General features: G+C 43.8%; 6 protein-coding genes across 6 annotated transcripts; 3 read left to right on the top strand and 3 right to left on the bottom strand.

The window, feature by feature from the left end:
- Positions 1-3,747: 3,747 nt before the first annotated feature.
- FA14DRAFT_115792 (GATA-domain-containing protein) lies at positions 3,748-3,897 on the top strand (the record flags this gene model as incomplete). Its single annotated transcript, XM_025496129.1, has 1 exon — positions 3,748-3,897. A coding segment is annotated over one exon (150 nt), but the record flags the coding sequence as incomplete, so codon positions are not given.
- A 430-nt stretch (positions 3,898-4,327) lies between these two features.
- FA14DRAFT_189581 (uncharacterized protein) lies at positions 4,328-4,966 on the bottom strand (the record flags this gene model as incomplete). The annotated part of the gene is made up of 2 exons (XM_025501735.1): positions 4,637-4,966; positions 4,328-4,574 (listed from the first exon to the last, which is right to left on the bottom strand). The coding sequence occupies exons 1-2, from the start codon at positions 4,783-4,785 to the stop codon at positions 4,328-4,330; spliced, it is 396 nt and encodes a 131-aa protein (XP_025355942.1). The 5' UTR covers positions 4,786-4,966.
- Positions 4,967-5,280: 314 nt separating this feature from the next.
- Positions 5,281-8,001, top strand: FA14DRAFT_179004 (uncharacterized protein; the record flags this gene model as incomplete). The annotated part of the gene is made up of 1 exon (XM_025500891.1): positions 5,281-8,001. One exon carries the CDS (start codon positions 5,281-5,283, stop codon positions 7,999-8,001), a length of 2,721 nt encoding a protein of 906 aa, XP_025355941.1.
- A 43-nt stretch (positions 8,002-8,044) lies between these two features.
- Positions 8,045-9,751, bottom strand: FA14DRAFT_44956 (uncharacterized protein). Its single transcript, XM_025502363.1, has one exon. It carries the CDS (start codon positions 9,540-9,542, stop codon positions 8,088-8,090), a length of 1,455 nt encoding a protein of 484 aa, XP_025355940.1. The 5' UTR covers positions 9,543-9,751; the 3' UTR covers positions 8,045-8,087.
- Positions 9,752-9,844: 93 nt separating this feature from the next.
- On the top strand, positions 9,845-13,483 carry FA14DRAFT_44949 (putative AMS1-alpha-mannosidase). Its single transcript, XM_025502362.1, has one exon. The coding sequence runs from the start codon at positions 10,025-10,027 to the stop codon at positions 13,430-13,432; it is 3,408 nt and encodes a 1,135-aa protein (XP_025355939.1). The 5' UTR covers positions 9,845-10,024; the 3' UTR covers positions 13,433-13,483.
- On the bottom strand, positions 13,460-15,689 carry FA14DRAFT_160696 (putative iron transport multicopper oxidase). The gene has a single exon (XM_025498786.1). The coding sequence runs from the start codon at positions 15,355-15,357 to the stop codon at positions 13,534-13,536; it is 1,824 nt and encodes a 607-aa protein (XP_025355938.1). The 5' UTR covers positions 15,358-15,689; the 3' UTR covers positions 13,460-13,533.
- Positions 15,690-16,316: the final 627 nt, after the last annotated feature.

The raw sequence follows: 16,316 nt of genomic DNA, 5'->3' as shown, positions 1-16,316 counted from the left end.
AAAGCTATTATTCTAAAGGCACTTTTTCACTCTTCCAACTGTTCTGTTTCAATTCTGACAGAATATTACATCTCGTACTTTTTTATCACGATAACTTTGGGTGATCAAACGCATGCTTTCAAGCTTTTCTTGGTTGGATAACGTGCAAACAAACATATACATCACACAAACAAAACCAAATCATATCATTCGCTTCATTCTCCTCAACATCACCATCACGATTTAACGATCTCAGATCAATCATCTCAAGCGCAAATCTCTTATCAGTGCCTGAAAGTTTAATCGTTTGACTGTACGAGAATATCGTGTGATCTACAACAATTCAATCATATGCAACAGGAGGATTTGCTGGACACCAATCAACATCCATACCCTTCCCCTGTACATATTCCGCTCCCTTCTCACGTCAGATCAAGAGCTTCCACCACTGGATCAACTAAAGGGCCATTCACTGTAGACGCTGGCGGAGGTCAAAAGGAAGAAAGTGCTCATTTTAACAATTCTTCTTTGGATGATCGTGTATATACTTCCCCAAGATCAACTCCGTATATTCCAAACGATTTTGCTTTTTTATCTGCCTTTTTAGCTCATCAACGTCAACTTCATCAACAACACCACAAATCTGATCGATCGCTCGAGATGTTTCCACAACAAGATCATACCAATCAAAGGCCTGTAATGATGCCTTCTTCAGACGGCAATCTTCATCATCCTTTGCATAGTCCTTATTCTATGGCACCACCTGGACAGATGAATAACAACAGCATGGCATCAGGTTGGAATCAAAATCCGTCCAATGGGTTACCTGCAGGCATGCATCCTGGCAATGCAGCAGCTGCTTTATCGGCTCAACAACAAGGTATGTCTCTTTTATCCCAAGCATTACAACAAAATCTTGCCCGTCAACAACACAGTCAGCAGCAGCCAATTCAATCGATGAGCTCTTCGCCTACGAATATGTTCCCGCCATCTTCCAACAGTTTGTCAAGCATGTATGGTATGGGTCATCCTAGTGCAGCTCAGCCTGTTGGTACTTCTCTGAGCAATGGACATGGATTTTTGAGTCACCCTCACTCTCGTCAGCAAAGTGAAGGTGGCCCTCTGTCTGGAGCAACAAGTGCTACTGGTTCTAGAGCGCATTCTCCAGGACCATTGCAGAACCATGTTCAAGACGTTGGCCCTTCTTCGATGATGTCAAACGGAATTGCAGGGATGAGTGGCGGTGCACCATTAGGCAATGGATTCATGCCCCAATACGATAATAATGGAAATTTGTTGGGATCTGCACCGTCACAAAATCATACGTACAATAATCAGATGTACAACAATTTGCCGGCTCATGCTATTCAACCAAGTTCATCAATGTCTTCGTTTGACTTTGGTCAAATGTACCCTGCAGTCTCTCACTCTTCTCCGGCGGCCAAGAGTATTAGCACAAGTTCAAATGCATCGAATGCCAAGAAAGTAAGAGCGAATGGAGATCCCAGCAGAGAAAATTCAGTCGGGGCAAATACGATGATGAACGCTAACAATCCTTCAACCGCTACAGAACCACAAGCGATTCCTGCCAATCGTGCTCGAAGTGGATCAGCTGACTTAGATGCTTTAGATGCTGATGAATTGGGAAATGGCGACCCGGATGAGATGGCAAAGAAAGATCCGTTAGCAACGCAAGTTTGGAAGATGTATGCAAAACAAAAGGCATCATTAGCAAACGGAGCTAGGATGGAGAATTTGACTTGGCGAATGATGGCAATGACGTTACGAAAGAAGAAAGAACAAGAAAGACTTGAAGCAGCCGCTGAAGCTAATGGAGCAACTGATTTGCAAACCCCAAGTTCTGAAAGAGGTCGTACGAGTAGCTTTACAGATGATAGTCTCGGATTAAGCTTACCAACGTCACCTAATACTGCCGTCTCGCAAATCGCATCTCGACGTGCAAGTGGTTCATCTGAAGATGCTAAACAAGGCCAGAACAATGTAGACATCAGCCGAGGAGCATTAAAAGGTCATCTTCAAGGGCTATCAACTATATCCGGCAAAACTCCAGAAAGCGCAAACGTTTCATTTGTTCCTACGATCGGTAAGGGTAAAACACGATTTGCCGAAGTTGCACAAGAAGATGAAGAACGTGGAAGAAGAGGACGAAGCTCTCGCACTCCGGACAGCAACGGCACAGGAACAGGTACCAATCCGGACGAGGATGCGTTGATGGAATGGAGAGCCAAAAGCAAAAGTCGTTCAAGATCTCGCTCAGTCAGTGCGATGGATTGGCGTGGTGCAAGCCGATCTCGCTCTCGTGCCCCGGCTAGTGGATTGAATACGATCGAAGATGAAGCCTTTAATGAATTCAGTCAATCTCTACCTTCTGCAGCTGGTTTCAGTCTAAGTGATCTTGTTGCACTTGGTGGACAATTTTCCGACTTTTCTTCAATGGGTCCGCTATCATTCGATACTGGAGCAGATCAACAAGCGAACGGAATGGGTACAATTCAAGATCAGCAACCAAACGCAGCAAACTTGCCGCCGGAACAGCTTTCCAGAATGGCACGCAAGGCTCATATGCAACAAGCATTCAAGAGTGCAGCCCACAGCGATCTATTTGATTCGTACACAGCTGGACCTGGACCTGCAGCACCATTGACGGCTGGAGTAGACGATAGAAATGTACCTTTCTTCTACGGAGGAGGTCGGAAGTCCAGTATGGAGATGTCAACGATCGGAGCGGCAAATATGTTAGGAGCTCCACTGTCAACGTTAGGTAGTATCCCAGGAATCGCGGATTACATTGGACATTCAGCCAATCAGCATCCCGAGTACGGTTTCTTGCCCCGTTTGGTTCGTAAGACCAGTTTCGATCATAAAGTAAAGGAACGCAGTGTCTCACGTCCGCCTAGAGGACATGATAGAAATGACGCTTCCTCGTCCAACAATCGCAAACGTCCTTATGAACCTTCTCCAGCTCGTCCACCAATCTCTGTTGATGAACGTATCGCTGCCGGTCTTTCACGTACTTTGCCTTCGTTTGCCTCCCAGACAGGTGGGTTCTTGTCCGCTATTCCTTCTACTTCATTTGATTTCAGCGTCCCGCCATTCAATGTACCGCGCATGGATGATCCTGCCAATTTACTCTCTGGTGCCGGAAGTGTCGTGAATTCGTCGGGAACTAGTCCTACATCTCTCTTCCAGCAATTGGCTGCTTCAACTGGAGGAGCTCCTTCAGAAGCAGGGGATGTAGGATCCCAAATGAATCAACAACCAGATATCAATCAAATCATGCAAATGTTTTATGGTTCTGACGTCGCTCCCGTTCAAGAATTGCAGCCAAATGTGACGCATGTGAACCCCAATCAATTATTCGGTCAAATCACGCCGCTTGATTCGATTCCTCTTCACGCTCATGCTATGTTGAATAGTGTTGATGATGGAACTGCTTCTTCTGTATGGTCTTATAGTCCTTCTAACACAACTCAATCGCCCGGTCAAACACCACCGCCTTTTGGAACAAATTCTTATCAATCTTCGCCTTTGGCAAGCAGCTTTACCGCTGATGCCAATAGGATGAATGGCAAAGGCTATAATGCGCCTTTGACTGGAGGTCGCTCATCTGTAGGTAATGGAAGCAATGTCAAAGCCGGTCAGGATAGTAAGAAAGGAAGCAATGGAGTTGGAATCGGCCAAGGCAAAAAAGAAGGAACGAGTAAATCGGATCATGTGAGTATGGCAACTGCAGATCCACCAACGATTTGTTCGAATTGCAATACGACAAAGACACCTTTATGGAGACGTGATCCTGAAGGACAGCCATTGTGTAATGCCTGTGGATTATTCTTGAAATTACACGGAGTCGTTCGACCATTGTCATTAAAGACGGATGTGATCAAAAAGCGTAATCGTGGTGGAGCGAATAGCGCTGGAACCACGAATACGACTGGAACGCCGCTTACTTCTAAAGAACAAGTTAAAGGCGGTACAGCGGCTAATTCTCCGATCACACCGACAACCGAAGGTCCAACGAATGGTGTAAGCAACAAGGCCAAAAGCACTGCGAATGGAACTACTGGCAATACCAATCAAGGAAAGGCAGGAAGCAATTCATTGAATTCTTCTGCTGGAATCACGCCTATCGCACCTGCTTTGGCACCTGCTGATCTTAAACGTCAACGTCGTAGCGGAGGAGCAAATTAGAATTATACATTTATATTACCCTTTTTGATATCATGTTCTATATTTCAACTCTTTATAATTCTCTCATAGTATGTATATTAATGATATCGTCCTTTTCTGAGCGAATATTTACATGCGAACAAGAGCTAAAGAGGATGGTTTAATCGAAATGCCAAGTAGCTTGGAATGTACCTTTATCAAGACTATAAAAGTCAGAGAATAAGCCTGTGGTTAATAATAAACCGTTCTCCGAACAACCATCACCGCAAGATTCTTGAATTGTTGCTTGTTTTGAAACACCATTTGGCGCGGTGATTGTGATTTTACGTCCACATGGTTCTGTGATTTGATTGAAAAGGTTACCATCGATTCCCACAAGAGGTTGATCGGCAGGGAGGGTAGTTCCGCTATAAGGAGGGAAGAGTATGTTAGACAAAAGACATTCTCTTTGGAAGACACTTTTACTCACCATGCAGAAGTGCCGTCAAAGTTTGACCATTCTGCTGTTCCTGTCAAATCTCCAGTAGGTGGGTTGTCACGACGGTTCAAAGGAGAAGCAGAAACTGCGCCAATTGCGGCCAAAGCCAAGACAAAGATTGAAGCTGGTTTAGCGATCATGTTGAGTAAGTATTAGTGAGTGAAGAAAGTTGTGGAACTTGTGGTGATTGATTTGAGTTGGGAAGAGAAGAAATAAAACAATTGGAAATGTCATCATTTTATACCATTCGCATTCTTTATAATCTTTTCTAATGTTCTCATATAGCGGACCATTGTTGTTCGGATTACCGTGGATTATGACGATGTACTCATGCGGTAATACTCCACCATTGCTAATGATACAGCTTCCATACGAGCATAAGCATAAATGTTGTCCGTCTGTCCGATATTTTGGAGCATGAAAGACGCCGAATTAAATTATCCGCTTGTCACGGAATCCCGATTTGTATTTTAGTGACATACGCTTAATAGTACGCACGCTAAAGGCTGTGAAAGGGAGATCGGGGGTTACACAACGGGCACAAGGCTAATTAAAGTTCAGAAGAATCAATGCATCATTCTCTCTTACCACTACATCAGCCCGATAACACAATTGCCAAGACTCCATGGAGCACAATGAACGATCACTCAATAGCTTCTTCGGCTAATCTGGGAATGTTGGCAAACTTATCGATCGATAAAGAAAGCAGTAGTATGGATGAAATATTACACGCTTTCCGACCAGAATCAATTTGGAAAGATCGTGCATTGACAATCGTTAGACTAGCTAAACGGGTACAAACATCATCAGCAGAATCAAACGACTTCTCCAAAGAATGTATCCTGTCTATTCAATCTGCATTGAAGTACCACAATAGCGACCAAAGCCAAGCTTTTGCAGCAATTCGTTTCATTTCAGGATTGTACACATTCGCACCACAACAAGCTCACAAGATCTTATTCGACCACGATGTTTTGGACCTAGCACTGAGCTCTGTCACAGATACAAAAGATCAACAATCATTCACCATCAATAGCCTGGCAGTCGCTGAGCTACTCTGTCTCGCTGCATCTTATAATGAAAGCAGGAAGAAGATCGTAGAGGTGTCAAATGAATCACCTACTGAAGATGCACCCCAAGCAAAGATTGTAGAGGTCACTGAGGAAGATGAGTTGCGAGCTTCAAGAGTGCCTATGGAATGGCTCGTCAGTCTAGTAGAGCGGACAGAGTTGGAAAACCCACCAGCTACGTCAATGCTATCAAAAGTATCTTTGTTAGCTTCATTGGCACTTCACAAACTCACGAGAGTGGGAAAAGCTCCCACTAAAGGAGATGCAAAGGTTATGGAAGGAGGACTTGAAGGTCTACCGAAAGACAAAGATGCCGAAGAAGCTGAGGAAAAGAAACAAGCCGAAGAAGATGCGTTCTTGAACGAGATGTGCAGGAGACATATTCTTCTGGGCAAAGAGGCTGAAATAAAGAGCTTTGCCGAAGCAGGTGATTCTGCAATTGATCTTTCTTTAAAGAAAGAACTTGCTAGGCTCTGTCAAGTTTCTGCCATTGAAGGCTTGTCGTATCTGTCTCTGCAGCCAGTATATCGACATTCGATCGCGAATGATACGGATTTATTAAAGGCAATCTGTAATTCGGCAAAGGATGCAACTCAACTTGGGGATACGAGGACGTTGTTTCCTTCGCGAGATGCAGAGAAGAGCAAAGAGTCGGCAAAAAGCTCATATGAGCTAGACAAGCTACTCGACCCTAAAACGATGACTGGTGCGGAGGAAGCTCCCGATACGGCAATGCAGCTTGGTATCGCTTCTTTGCTAGCCAATATAATGTCTTACCCTGCTACAAAATCAAAAGAAGAACAGCAAATGGATAAATTACGACGAATGGCAAATGCACGAAACGCAGAGGGAACAGACGAAAAAGATCAATTCTTGACTTTAGATGCAATTGAAGAAAGGGTACGAAGAGTTATCAGTGTAAAAGGTATAGAAGCATTGGTTTCAATCGCAATGTCTAAGTCACATTCTGGCTCGGGCGGAGATGGTAGTGTGGCAAATCCCAGCGCTTCTGTACGTCAATCGGTAGCCGAGGCATTACTGTATGCCACAACAAGACAAGATAAGCGACAGAGAGGCTTCATCATTCAGCAAGGTGGTGCAAAGGCATTGATTGCACTGTCCAACAGCACGGTTGCTCAAGCATTGCGTTCACAAGGAGACGAAAATGTTGCCGCCACTCCATTATCATTTACAGCTATTCAGGCTTTATCACATTTGCTCATTACGGAAAATCCAGCACTTGTTTCAGCAGATCCGATCGAAGTAGTTCCATCACTTGCTTTACTCTTTTTACATGCTGATAGTAGCCGATTACAAAGATTTGAAGCTTCATTGGCGTTAACGAATGTTGCGTCACTATCACCTCAACTGGCAAATCGTATCGCTCATGCAGGATTTGCGAAAAGTGTGCTTGATACGAATGCAACCGATGCCTTTGTTGGCGCAGATCGCGGTAAAGAGTCAAAAGGCAGACTAGACGTTGGTTCAATCTTACGCGAAAGGATCTTTATGGAGGATAACGAATTGAGCCGTCGTGCTTCGTTGGAGTTATTGTGCAATCTCTTGGTCGTAGACGATGTCTTTCAACGATGGTCAGGCGAGACAGACGATGAAAATAAAATAAAATCTTCCGTAAAGAAGGATGAGAAAGAAAAGGATGAGATTATAAGCAAAAGCCGAGCTGCTCGTGATTTGACCTTTTTGATTGCTCTTTGTGCTCCTGCAGGCATTGATGAAGCCGGTAAAGAGAGTGGGCTGAAATTACGAATGGCTGCCGGCGGAGCGATTGCAACGTTATGCAGTTCTGCTTCTGCATGTGCACGAATTCTTTCGTTAGAGCCAAGGATTATAAACAAGATTGCAAAATTGATTGATCCGATGATTGAAGTCAAACAAGTTGATCAGATATCCGAAATTTCAGGAGAGGATGACAAAGGTGATCCGGAAGAAGATGCACGATTGCACAGACAAGATATAGAGAGTGATCCCCTAGGTTCTGAACATGGCCAATGGCAATTAGCTTTACGAGGATTGTCATGCATAGAGTGTTTATTGCAATACGTCGATTGGATTCGTGGCCAAGGCACAAACGATGCAACGGCCTACAAACGTGCTATCTCTGCTTCTGGTTTGGTCGAAGCCGTCAAATCGATCGCCAAAAGTGGTACAAAAGCGTTGAAAGAGAACAATCCGTCAAAACCGATCAAAACATTACAGATGCAAGTGACCAAACAAGCATTAGAGCTGCTCAAGATCATTCAGCATTTAGGCTTGTTGGAAAGTTAGATAAGCAGAAACGATAGATTTTTACAATATGTATTTTACACAACCATCAACGAATGTACAAACATATTTCTTTTTAGTAGTAAAAATCACAAAAGAGATCCTCGCAGACCGCGTTGGAATGTACCAACACTACCGCCGCTTTCAACCAATCTGGACATGAACGATTCATCATTTGGTGTAGACCACATTCTGCCTTCTTTTCGTGCAACGTCAAATAGAGCGCCAGCTTCTTTGCGTGTTAGAACAGCATTACTCATATCCCAAACGTTCAATTGACATTCTTTGACGATCGAGAGCATTTCATCGTTCAATTTGGCATATGGATGAAGGTCTGCATTCAAACCCGGCAAGGCAAAACGCATCTCATCGGGAATGGGCCATTTAGTGTTGGAAAGACTCATTGCAGTTAATGATTTTCCCAATTGAATTCCTCCAAAGCTTCCCGTTCCGGTAGTTCGTAAACTGGCCTGAAGCGTTCTTGGCACAGCAAGCTCGTAGGATTCCAATTGACGGTAATCAGGATCTCTGTATAAGCTTTTACTGAACAATCCTTGAGCGCCATCAGCTGCTAATAGTACTGGTACGCTGCGTTGCTGAACAATCGTACGCATTGTGATCTCGAAGACCGTCTGTAGTGCATCGGGTGAGGTGTCTTTTTGGAGACCTTGTTGAATGACTGATACTAGATTGGCCCCCTTCTCGATCTTTCCTCCACGATCGTCAAGTGTGAATGGTCCATCTTCCAATGTGATCTTACTCAAGTGATCTTTGTTCACACTAAGAATGCGTTGAAGGATGTGTTGAGTCAGCTCTGGTTGGAGATAGACTTTGTGCTTTTCACTGTATGCATAGGGAGATGAGCTGTCCACAAATGTGAGCGATTTTGGAAGATAGATAACCAGCCAAGACGATTCCAGCGCATACGAGAAGGCTTGCAGCATCAAAGTAGAGATTCCGTATCCAAGCGGCGCATTGAGGACAGTGTTGACCTCGGCAGGAGAAGAAGGTTTTGATCGTGCGTTATCCAACATATCCAGCACTTCCAAAGTCAGTGGCCGAATCAGTGTTCGAGGACGGGATTCCGATCCGAATTGTTTTGCCAGCGACTTTGGTAAGCCGAATTGTTGAAATTGAAGAGCATCCCAAGTTCGTTTACTCCAAGCAACCACTTTGTAAGCATCTTTTGCTGTAATCATTTCAGGAAGGAATTCTGGCAATTCACTCATTTCAGCTTTAGGTTGTGCGAATGGACTGTCTCGCGATAATCCTAATGCAGAAGGATCACTTGCACCACTTCCACCTGATCTAGCTCCTTTACGTTTTGTCGATGCTGCATCTGCACTTTTTGGGGTTTTTCGTACAACTGATGCAGATTTCTTCTTTTGTGCCGGTGCTACTTTCTTCTTTTGTACTGCTCCAACGGTCGCTGATGTACTGAATGGAGCTCTTGTTGCGAGTGTCATACGAGATGGACCTGCTTCGCGACCAAGCAGGCCGCTGACATTGAAGGCTAGACTAATTGTCCCTCTTTGTGTCGCCATTGCGCTATTTGAAGATGGTGATGGATATGATCAAGATCATTCTTCGAAAATGCAAAATGTGCTGCTACTCCTTCTTCTGCCGCGAAGAATGAGAGTGAAAAAGGCGCTACTTTTATTACACGTGCACGCTGACACATGCATTTGCCTCCCGCACCTTTGTTATCGCGTTGATTCTATTCAATTGTTGATTAATTGTAACCTTTTTGAGGAAGGAGGGCGTAAAAGACAGCCAACGTGCCCTAATTCATATAAGCATGGCTGATACTGCATCAATAAGTCAATTACGCTCAAGCCATTCTCATGCATGAAGCATAAGCACCCCGCTTCATTTTACTCCAATATGAGAACCGTAAGAAAGCGGTCCGAATTGTGAAGGTCAGTGCAAGAATACAAACATTTGCTGGCATTCGGATCAAACATACCTTCCCTCTTCACTTCCTTCACCTCATCTTATCCAGCCCTTGTACGAAAAGTTGTGAAAGATGAGCCCTGACAAACACTTTTATCCTCTTCGCTCTTCTGAATCTGCTCATCCTATCCGTCGAATTAATACTCGCGGTGTGGAACAAGCTCGTGTTCAAGAATTCAATAGCGATCAATGGTCGAAATGGAATATCAATTCTGTTTTATTCGAAGACAGAAGGGATGATGAAGAAGTGATCAAGATGGGACTGTGGGTCCCAAAAACAGGTACAAAACCTAGCTTTGAGGAAGCAATCAAACATGAATTTGAACCTGTAAAGAAAGGTCAAAAATTCGGTCCAAGTTGGTCAAATCATTGGGTCAAAATTGAAATCAATGTACCAGCCGAATGGCGTGACAAAGACTGGGTTCAACTTGAATTCGATCCAAGCTGTGAAGCAATGGTATTCGATCAACATGGTCTGCCTTTACAAGGAATCACAGGAGGTTGGGACGGTCGCAGAGTCGATTTCCCACTCAAGCCAGAGGTGCGCAAGGGTGTTTTATACTACATTGAGGTGACATGTAATGGAATGTTTGGGATCGGTAATTTCAGAGAAGGTGATCCTGATCCGGACAGATACTTTGAATTGGCATCAGCTGCAGTTGTTGTCAAAAGACCTGAGGCATGGCACTTGCTGTGGGATTACTTCCTCTTGCAAGGATGCATTCGTGAAATGCCAAAGGATACCGTCTTACAAAATCAAGCATTGTATGTGATGAATCAAATCCAAAACACATTCCGCAACAATGACTTGTCCACAATTGGAAAATGCCGTAAAATCGCAGAAGAAATTTTGGGCAAAGATTGGTCCAAGAAGGGTTCCAAATTATACCAAGAAGGAAATGTCTTCCACAAGGATGATCACAAGATCTGGGCAGTCGGTCATACACACATCGATTCAGCATGGCTTTGGCCTTTCTCTGCAACTCAACAAAAGATTGCTCGTTCTTGGAGTACTCAAATGGATTTGATGGACCGTTATCCTGAATACAAGTTCGCTGCAAGTACAGCACAGCAATACTGGTGGCTGGAACAACTTTACCCGAAGCTCTTTTCAAAGTTGCAAAAGTATGTCAAAGAAGGCCGCTTCATTCCGGTCGGTGGTACTTGGGTGGAGAATGATGCTAATTTGCCAAGTGGTGAAGCATTTGTACGACAATTCTTATACGGACAACGATTTTTCAAATCTCGATTTGGCTCGAGAACGAACATTTTCTGGCTTCCGGATACATTCGGTTATAACAGTCAAATTCCACAATTGGCACGCTCGTGTGGCACAGAATATTTCTTCACTCAAAAATTGAGTTGGAGTAACATTAACAGATTCCCTCACAATACAATGATGTGGACAGGTTTAGATGGAACACAGATCATTACCCATATGACACCCGTCAACAACTATGACAGTATGTGTGGTGTAGACGACATCCGCAGAGGTATGACAAACAACCAAGACTTGAACGTTCAACCAACTGCGCTCCTGCTCTACGGAAAAGGTGATGGTGGCGGTGGTCCCAATGAAGTCAATATTGAAAACCTTCGCCGTGCTCGTGCTACGTACAACAATGGCTACACTGACATGCCAAAGGTTGGCTCTGATACATCTCCTTTGGAATTCTTTGAGAATATTCGCAAGATTACCAACGATGGAGAAAAGCTTGCAACATGGAATGGTGAAGTGTATCTTGAATTCCATCGGGGTGTATACACGAGTCATGGTAGCATCAAACGTTGGAACAGAAAGTTGGAGATTCTCTTGCATCAGTTGGAGTGGGTTGCAACAATGGCAAGCTTGCGTTCTTCTGATTACAAGTATCCCAAGGAAGAGATCGATCACCTTTGGGAGCCTTTCCTCTTGTGCCAATTCCACGATGTCTTGCCTGGATCATCTATCCGTATGGTGTATGATGATGCAGAGGGCATTTATGCGGATGTAAATGCAAAGGCAATGAAATTGCTACAGAAAGCAACATCAATCTTGGGATCGGGTAATGGTCAAGCCATTCCTGTCGCTATCAACACCCTTGCTGTCCCAAGAAGAGAGTTGGTTCACATTGATACAAAGGCATTGTCAGTTGCATCTAACAAGGATGCACTTCTGGCTAGTGCCGTTCAGCAGACATCTGATGGTGTTTTGCTCTTGCTGGAAGATGCAAAAGGATCCGGTACTGCAAAGCCATCTCCATCGCCTGCTAGCGTCATGCGCACCGTAGAGGCTGTTCAAGTTGAAGAGACCGCTCATGGCTCATTCGCTATGCGTAACAATGCTGTTTCTATCAATTTGAAGGACGGCAGAATCAACAGTGTGCAAGTGTTAGCCAGTGATGGCAATTGGTTAGAATTGATTGCTTCGGGAAGAACTGCCGGCCTTTCTATTTGTCAAGATTTCCCAACATCATACGATGCATGGGAGACAGAAATCTACGCAACAGACACAACTGAAGAATTGCAATTCAACACTGCTCGCATCACAGAGCGTGGTCCATGGCGCGCGGCTATGGAGCTGGATTATAAGTTTGGCCAAAGTTCCGTAACGATTGCTTTGAGCTTGGATGCTATTCCTGCATCTAACTTGGCTGCTGCAAGTGGAAGCCAATCTGCTGCTAAGCTTGCTCGCTCTTTGATCAATTTCGATGCCAAGGTTCATTGGATGGAGAAGCATAAATTCTTACGCTTTGAAATTCCAACGATCTTGCGTTCCGACTCTGCTTCTTATGAGACGCAGTTTGGTATCACGAAACGTCCCACATACCGCAATACAACCTGGGATGCTGCCAAATTTGAGGTGTGTGGACACAAATTCTCCGATTTGTCCGAATCTAGCCTTGGTTTGGCCATCGTTACGGATTCCAAGTACGGCTATTCCGTTGAAGGTGGTTTGATGCGCTTATCACTTTTGAAGGGCGCCACTTATCCAGATGCACATCAAGATGAGGGTGATCACATTATCAAATTTGGACTGTATCCTCACTTGAACGTCTTGGAAGCATCTGATGTGGTTCATGTAGCACGAATCTTTAATGAGCCATTGCAATTTGGTGATGGACTCTTGTCTTACTCAGTTGCAGAACAAGCACTTGAAACAGAAATGCCTTTCACACTTGATGTGCCCCGTGCCGGTGTACCGCAAGCTGTAGTATTTGACACGATCAAGCGAGGTGAAGACGATTTCGAATACTATGGACAAAAAGCTAGCGGTGAGACTACGGTCATCGTTCGACTATACGAATCTTTGGGCAGTCATGCCAATGTGGTCATTAACTGTAAGCACTCATTCAAGTCTGTTACCCGTGCAAATATGTTGGAAGATGATCAAGAAGACTTGGACTCAAGTTTGCAGGTTCGAAACACATCTGATGAAGGACAAAAGGTCGCTTTGAAACTTCGACCATTTGAGGTTGTCACCCTGAAGTTCCGTCTCTAAACTCTATCTTTAATTAACGATCAATTCATTACTGTGCATAAATGACATTTTATTTTACTCATCACATACATAAAGTAGAGAGATTAATAAGGTATTTGAATTTACAACTCATCTTCATCATCATCATCTTTGGAACTGAAACCGTACCATGAAACAGTTCCAACCCCGAGAAGAGCGGTGATCAAACAAGCAACGAATGTGCCAACCGCATTTGCAGTCCAACCGGATGTCAGCGGTGTAGGACCAGCAGGCAAGGCGCCAAAGTTTGTCAATGATTGAAGACCACCAGCGTTACCGGTATAAGGCAATCCTCCTTGTTGACATTGTTGATACATGTAAGATGGTACGTTCAAGTTTTGTTGAATTTGTTGTGGTGCTTCAACAACAACCATTGCCAAACCACTTGTCAAATGGAAGTCGATATGACAATGCAAGAACCATGCTCCTGGATTATCAGCTACGATACGTAAAGATGCACTTCCACCTCCGGGTATCAAAACTGTATCACGTCGCATTGGATTTGCTTGATTTTCTGTTTTGGGAGGATTGATGGTTGGATCATCTGAAGTGATATCTTGACTTTTATGGACTACTTGGAAATGATGGCCGTGTAAATGGAAAGGGTGATTACCTGTATCCAAATTGATGATCTCGATTTCAAACACCTTCAAATGATCCACAACAATTGCATTGGAGTTGGGTCCGTACACTTGCGCCAGACTTGACTCATTCGTTGGCATGCTCATTGCGGTGAATAGAGTTGGAGTAAGTGCACTGACGTAGGATGTTCCATTAAAAGCAGCATAATTCTTTCCGTTACTGTACGTTGAAAAATCAAAAGATTTGACAAATGTGACATCAGCAGCAAGCTGCGGTTCAACAATGACGGGCACTAAAGCTGTATCATCAAAGTATTCATAATCGATAGTTGGTCTATCTGATCCCATCGGATTACCTTCCTTGTACGAAATTGTTGAAGTGAGATTGAGTTGCAATGTAGGCGGTACTGCATCGTACATGCCTGGATCCAAATTGACATGGATTGGCCAATTTTGAGTGGTATCATTTCTTGCAGTAACCAGGACGGAGTATCGTTGAGCAACAGAAAGAGAGATAGCATCTACCGGAAATGCTTCCATGTCCACACCATCAGCTTCGATAATGCTCATATTGTGTCCTTCGATCCAAAAGTGGAACATTGACAAAGCGGCCATGTTGATCAAACGCAATCGATATGTTTTACCTGGCTCAAAAGACAGTGTTGCATTCTCATTGTAGCCTGGTAAGTATTCACCATTTGAGCCTTTTGCAGTATGGGCAAAGTATACCAAACCAGAATTAGGAACAGGTTCAGCTCCAGTTGGGTTTTTGACATTGAGGAATTCGTTTTGGATCAAATATTGATGTTCCTGATGATACCAATCTGCTAAAAGGATGGTAAAATCATCGTCATACTTGTAAGGTTCATTATCGGCATGAATGATTGAAGGTGTTCGTAATCCGTCTACGTATTGACCGTCATAATGGCCGTGTGTCCAAAAAGTTCCCCATTGTGCTTGATGACCGGCTGGACTGAGAGGAGAGTTGAGTGGTTGATATGCAATCGATCCTCCATCAGGGATTGGACATTGCGTGACAGCAGCAGCACCATCGAAGAAGCCAGTGTTGTTGAAGAACATTCCATGAGAATGCAGGGCTGTTGATCTTCCATCGTTGAATGCGTTTTTGAAGTTGATGGTGAATGAATCTGATTGATTTAGATTGATGACCGGAGGAGGATAGACACCGTTTATGCCGATCGCTCTTCTGGGATATTGACCATCCAAATTTACGTTATCCACCCAGCCAACGTTCCAATCATATGTCACATTGGCAGCTGTAGCTAATGGCATTAAGGAGTAAAGCAATGCTACCAAAGCATACATTTTAGGGGGAGATCGCATCATTGTCAACCTTGAGGGGAGTTGATGATGAGAAGAAAGAGAGAAAAGACTGATGTTTAAAAGTGATGAGCTGTTTTTCTTCTTTAGCTATCTTTTGTGTATGAGGCATTTACACATTCAGCCCGGCGGAGAAAGGTTTGAATTGAATGCAATTTACGGCGGTATGATGTTATCCGATGAATTAAAAAGATGAGGGAGATTTTGCATCTCTTTGGACCTGCATGAGCATACTGTTCACAAAATGTCAAACGATTTGAAGTCTTCTTTTGACACAATTCTGTCAGATCAGGTACAAGACCTGCAATAAAGTCTCGTGTTAGAATGCATGATAATTGAAAATGCCTCGCCGAAGAGAAGAGAGAATTGATTCTCGTCTGACATTTATTTGACAATAATCTTCTCATTTGTTCATGAGCGAAAAGACAGGGTGAATGCCCAACAATGGTAAGAGGATAGAAAAGATGGATAATCTGATAACGAATCACCGGCACTTGACCAGTTTACGCTTTAATTTTTCGCGTCTTTTAAACTAAAGGCTAAACCGGCGGGGTTTTTACCAAGGTAAACGGAGAAGGAAATCAAGGCGAATGAACACGGCTTGGTTTGCTCCTAACATGCATCTCTTGCTCAACCGAACAATACACTCTCATTCGGCTGTGGCTTGAGTGTTGATCTGATAGTATATAAGACAAAAGATACGATATACTGTAAGGTATAATGAGCAGAATCAGATGCTAATGTAATTCGATACTCACAATCCACAATGAACACAGGATCAGATCAATCATCATCACCAAATGATGTTTATATCATCAATATCGGACCTTTGTGTTCATTCGATGTTCGGACATGGAATAATACAAAAGGCGCCTAAGAAGTATTCACTCGAAAGCTGGTGCCCCTTTTGATGCACAAGAAGTCGAGGTAGAGGAGGCTCACCC

Source organism: Meira miltonrushii (assembly GCF_003144205.1).
Source record: "Meira miltonrushii strain MCA 3882 unplaced genomic scaffold FA14scaffold_2, whole genome shotgun sequence".
In the NCBI taxonomy this organism is placed as follows: domain Eukaryota; kingdom Fungi; phylum Basidiomycota; class Exobasidiomycetes; order Exobasidiales; family Brachybasidiaceae; genus Meira; species Meira miltonrushii.
The sequence above is the reverse complement of the archived record's forward strand: the minus strand, read 5'-3'. Positions and strand labels throughout refer to the sequence as shown.